The sequence below is a fragment of the Coenobita brevimanus genome, chromosome 98, assembly GCF_032717465.1.
Source record: "Coenobita brevimanus isolate Jiangsu-jjx chromosome 98, ASM3271746v2, whole genome shotgun sequence".
Classification (NCBI taxonomy): domain Eukaryota; kingdom Metazoa; phylum Arthropoda; class Malacostraca; order Decapoda; family Coenobitidae; genus Coenobita; species Coenobita brevimanus.
In genome coordinates, this window is record NC_137051.1 from 29642497 (window position 1) to 29648496 (window position 6000).

Consider the following 6000-nt stretch of genomic DNA (forward strand, 5'->3'; position numbering starts at 1 on the left):
CTTATGGACCCTAACTCAGAAAAATACCTATACAACTCCCTCTGGACATGCATTGCACCTATTTAAGACCCAAATCACACCAATAAGGGACACTGAAATAAATGCAGAAGAACCATAAAGTGAGGTTTCAGAGGTGAGTTTATACAATATTAAACATTCTGGGTACTTACAAAAAAGTCCCTGGCTCCTGGACTGGTCTGAACTGTCAGTTTGCAGTCCACAGTTAATCCTTTGCACTCTAAATTCTAATTTTTTAACACTGCACAACACTGTAAATTCCCGTGTGTTCTAGTGGCGAGGTATTGCAGTTTATTCAGTTTATTCACAAAAAACGAGCACCTGTGGCTTGCACTGCTATAAGCATCTGCTCTCGATCGGAGTTAGGCTGTGACTGTTGATGATGGCAGGGTAACAGAGTTGCCAGATCGTAACAGCCACATTACCAAACTCCTCAATTTTCATTACCATTTTTAACTTTTATTACCAAATTCGTAAAGCTAGCATCTATTCTTCACTAATTTTATACTATCTATCTATCTATCTATCTATCTATAGCCCGACGCCCTAATCCCACAAAGGGTGGCCGCAGACAAAACGCCTCCAAGTCACTCTGTCACCCACCATTTGACTCCCCTCCCCCCAACTCACCCCCCCCTCCCTCATATACCTCTCAACTCCATCCCTCCACCTCATCCTCGGTCTACCCCTCCCTCTCCCTCCCTCCACCTCACCTACATACACCCTCTTAGTCAGTCTTTCATTCTCCATCCTCTCCACATGTCCAAACCACCTCAGTGTATTTCTCCTAATCTTTTCAACCACATCCACATCTACCCCACAACGTTCCTTCACTTCTTCATTCGTCAACCTGTCCCTCCACGTCACTCCACATGCTCCTCTCAAGTAACTCATTTCCATTGCTCTCACTCTTGACTTGTTCCCCTCCTGCAAGGTCCACGCCTCGCTTCCGTACGTCAGGGTAGGGATCACAATACCATCATGCAGTGACTTCTTAACTTCCATACTCACCTCCCTATTTCTCATCACTGCTTTCAGTGTGCCAACAACCTTCCTTCCCTGCTGTACCCTTTCACGTACTTCATCCCCCAAAGTTCCATCCTTACTCATCACACTACCCAAGTACTTGAATGCACTCACATTCTCCATATCCTCACCATCCAACCTCACTGCACACTCTGTGACTTCATTCCTCTTAAACACCTCACATTCTCCATATCCTCACCATCCAACCTCACTGCACACTCTGTGACTTCATTCCTCTCAAACACCATAACTTTACTTTTGTTTACATTAACTTTCAGCTTCCTCCTCCTACACACTGTCCCAAATTCATTCACCAAACCTTGCAACTCCCATTCATCTTCACTCAACAATACTGTATCATCAGCAAACAGCAACACCGGAAGCTTCCAAATCTCACCCTCATTCATTAGGGCCACCCCCACATCCACTGCCCTACCTTGTACCTCCTTTACAACCCCATCCATATATATATTAAACAGCCATGGAGACATTACACACCCCTGTTTCAGTCCCACATTGAGATCAAAGAACTCACTCAGCTCACCATCCACTCGCACCGTAGCCCTAGCTCCCTCGTACATACTCTTCACAGCACTCAACAATTTCCCCTCCACTCCATATATTCTTAATACCTTCCACATACCTTTCCTATCTATTGTCATAAGCTTTCTCCAAGTCCATGAAGGCAGCATACACTTTCCTTCCCTTCTCTAGATACTTCTCCACTAAACATCTTAGAACAAATATCTGATCTACACACCCTTTTCCCTTCCTAAATCCCCCTTGTTCTTCTCCAACTAGCTCCTCTGTCATATGCCTAACCCTATCAATGAGTATTCTACCATATATTTTACCAGTCACACTAAGAAGGCAAATACCCCTATGGTTACCACATACTTCTCTCTCCCCTTTTCCTTTGTACAGAGGAACAATTATACCTGATTTCCAGTCCTCTGGAACACTTCCCTCTTCCCAAGCCAATCTACACAACTTCCATATCCACTCCACAACAATCTCACCCCCATACCTAAGCATTTCACCACACACTCCATCAATTCTTGGGGCCTTTCCCAGCTTAATCTTCTTCATCGCTTCCACTACTTCCGACCTACTGATCTCTTCCTCCCTCCTCTCATCTCTTCTTCTCCCAGCCATTCCCCAACCACTTATACTCACACTGCTCTCTTTCTCTACATTCAACAAATCCTCAAAGTGCTCCTTCCATCTCCTCAATTTCTCTCTCTTCTCCACCAACAATCTATTATTCCTATCTTTCACTCCCCTACTATTTCCCCTTTCACACTGCCTTACTTTCTTTACCTCCTTCCAAAACAATTTCTTACCCTCCCTCCATTTCACACTCAGATTCCTCCCAAACTCTTCATCCACTTTCTTCTTACTCTCCTTCACCAGTCTCTTAACCTCCCTTCTCCTGCTCACATATACCTCTCTCTTCTCTCTCTCATCTTCTCCCCTACCTCTACTCGCCAACCATTCACCATATGCCTTCTTCTTTTGTTCCACAGCTCGTTTCACCTCATCATTCCACCATGCTGTCCCTTGCATCTCCTCCTCACTCCACAAACTGCCTCACACACTGCGCTTATCTCTTCCGTGAATATCTTACATACGTCTTCCACCCCTTCCATCTGCTCTAGCTCATACCTTCCCAATCTTTCTTCCACTATGCTCTTATACTCTGTCCTCTTCTCACTATCTTGCAATTTCTCCACTCTTCTCACAGGAGCTGCTTCCTCCTGTCTTCCCCTTCGCCTCCTCAACCACTTTCTTTCCAGCTCTACCTTGGTCATCACTAAGTGATGGTCCGAGACTCCATTCCCCCACCCTCTCCACACCCTTGCATCCAACACTTGTCTTCTCATTCGCTCATCCACACACACGTAGTCTATCATTGCCTTTCATTCAACAAGTTCACCATCCATCCTCCTCATTACTCTCCATGTATACCGGTGGATCATCTTATGACGAAAGTAGGTGTTGGCTATTGCCAACCCCTTACCAGCACAGATGTCCACCAAGCACTACCATTCCCATCTACTTCAGCTGGCACACCCCACTGACCAACCACTCCATCCACTCGTACATTCCCAACTTTGCCATTCATGTCTCCAATCAACAGCACTCTCTCGCTCCTCTCAAACTTGTCCATACATGCTTCTACTCTCACCCAAAACTCATCTTTCACTCTTGCCACTCGATCCTCTGTTGGAGCATACACACATACAATCGCCCATGCTTGTATACCTACTTTCATCCTCACCCATACAATCCTTGCACCCACTGTTCCATACTCTCTTATATTCTCCTTCCACTTCTTGCTTATATACACAAGTGGAAATACATGTAATCACTCTTCTTATAGTTAACAGCATGGTGATAATTATCACGCTATATAGGCTACCAAATTAATGAGAGAGAGCAAACAATCCACCATCTCCATCCTGTGTATCCTCATACATGTGAAAAATCTATCTATCTATCTATCTATCTATTGCCAGACGCCTCAATCCCGTTTGGGGTGGCCACAAACAAATCGCCTCCAAGTCGCCCTGTCCCCCGCCATTTCACTACCCTGCTCCCAACTCACACCCCCCTCTCTCATATACCTCTCCACCCCATCCCTCCATCTCATCCTCGGTCTCCCCCTCCCTCTTCCACCCTCCACCTCACTCACATACACTCTCTTCGTCAGTCTTTCACCCTCCATCCTCTCCACATGGCCAAACCACCTCAGTGTGAAAAATCCATTTGGTATTATATTATTCTGGCATTACCAAACGAATTTTTCATTACCAAATTTGCCCACATTTGGTAATGAAAAATACCAAATGGCAACCCTGACAGGGGAGGGGGGAGGGGGCAGGAAGGAAGGGGTGAAGGGACCATGGTGTAACAGCTGTTCAGTGCCACATGGCAATTTCAACTTACGGGTGGGAAAAAAGTCAGATTTTTTTCTAATTTTTTTGCAGTTTTTGGCCCATTTTGGGAATATTGGATCCCAGGACGAAAATGTCCGGTTATTGGGGATGTCCGGAAAATGGGCGTCTGGATATTACAGGGGTTACTGAATATATATATATATATATATACATATACAGTTTTGGTCTGACGAAGAACCGATGACGCACTTGCAGTGGCAGTCTGAAGGGATGCCAATTAGGCAATTCTGGACAAAAATATTCATCAAAAATTATGTTTTAGCATGAAATGCGTCAATATTTGGTCGTCATAGTGGAGGGTGTCTATTTCCAGGCCAAAACTTTCAAATAGTCGGCATTCTCATGGTTTTTAGTTCGGGGGGGGAGGGGGCGCATCCGCTATTGTTGGCAATTTACTCAAAAACTACTGGTTGTATCAGAATCCCAAAAATACCACATGAAAGTTCATGAAATTCTGCATATAGATATATGCATAGCTCTTGCATCATGCAGGCAAAGTTTTCTGCTACAGTGTAGGGCAGTTATTTTCATTGTTCAACAACAGTATTCTCACCTCATTTCAGTACTTTCACAGAACTTTTATTCAACAATTTTGTGTTTTTATTTGCTTATTGTATAGTATAAACGTCAGGTAAGATGATGGTATGCAATTTATACCATTATAGCCAATCTCTAGGGCAAATAAAATATGTGGGAATGTTTTCCTTTGTGTGCAAGTCCAGCCTGCTCTTGTGGCATTTTCTCTGATCATGACACATACACTTACAGAAAACTTATGATGCCCGAGGGGGTTAATGTCTAGGAACCTTCCTTATGTATTTTCAATAACTTCCTGTGTATGAGTACCACAGTGAATGTCAGAACAGCATTTTTTGGAGGGGTTGGGTGGGACTTGGGATGAAAAAGGCGACTTTGGAAAATGTCCAGTCTAGGTTAGCCCTTTATAATGGAAACAAATGGAACGTTTACCACGGAAAAGTATACTGCGTCATGTGGCCAGTCTACATTACCCGCGGTAAAGGAGAGAGCACTGTACTAGAATTGGTCACACAAGTTATCATTGAGGAAAAAAAAAATCATATAGAGGTTGTTATTTTAATATTCTACCACCCGTTCTTTGGCGGGGAAAAAGGTCATGACGATGATGATGATAATGATGATTTTTATTACCCAGGTTGGTGCAGCCATCTCCATGACATACATCACAGGGCAGCCAATTGTGTTCGTGGGGACTGGTCAGACATACACAGACCTTCGCAAGCTGGATGCCAAAGCAGTGGTGCATGCACTTATGAAGTAACAACTTCCACGCTACCCATGGCTGTGATGGGGGGAGGGAGGGAGGGAGGAAGGGAGGGGGCAGGAAATATTAATTGGGATTTTTGGTTCATGATGTCTGAATGCCATATTGATGAAAGAAAAATATGGATTTAAGAATGATAGGGTTGCTGTATAAATATTTTGGTGATTCTGAATTTTAGGCAGTGCTGGAAGGATGACTGAAATAAGTACTTACCATCATATACAGAACACTTATGATTGAAAACAGTGTAAATGGATACATTGCATTATATTTATGTTTTTAGTAGTATTTTGCATTGTCTTCCTTTTTTTTCTTTCTTTCTTTTTAAGCTTGAATGACTGTTATTTTAGGTATTCATTAGATATTTCATTTGATACAGAGTATGATTATGTGGAAATTCATATCAGGAAAAAAAAAAAAAAAAAAAAAAGGTACTGAAATATCTTGAAAATATTCGATAAATCAAAAATTTTTATGAGTATAATAAACTGATCTCTGACCCAATTATACTGTAGCCTGTTAATACAGCACTGGATAAGCATTCCAGAATAAAAGTTAAAAATCATACAGTAAAGTGTAACAGCATTGTCTTTTTTTTTTTTTTTTTTTTTTTTTTTTTTTTTTTTTTCCAATAATAAAAATGACTGAGCATCATTATCTATTCTACAGGATGTAATTATAATATGCATTACA

At 42.4% G+C, this 6000-nt stretch overlaps 1 protein-coding gene across 2 annotated transcripts in view; it reads left to right on the forward strand.

Annotated features, from left to right (window-relative positions):
• SrpRalpha (signal recognition particle receptor alpha) overlaps positions 1-5326 on the forward strand; it is a 409651-nt gene extending 404325 nt beyond the window's left edge. For both annotated transcript variants that reach the window (XM_080283804.1, XM_080283805.1), the window contains one exon: positions 5179-5326. In XM_080283804.1, the coding sequence (XP_080139930.1) occupies positions 5179-5304 (126 nt within the window). In that variant the 3' untranslated portion in view covers positions 5305-5326. The remainder of the gene's footprint in view (positions 1-5178) is intronic.
• The last annotated feature ends 674 nt before the right edge of the window (positions 5327-6000 follow it).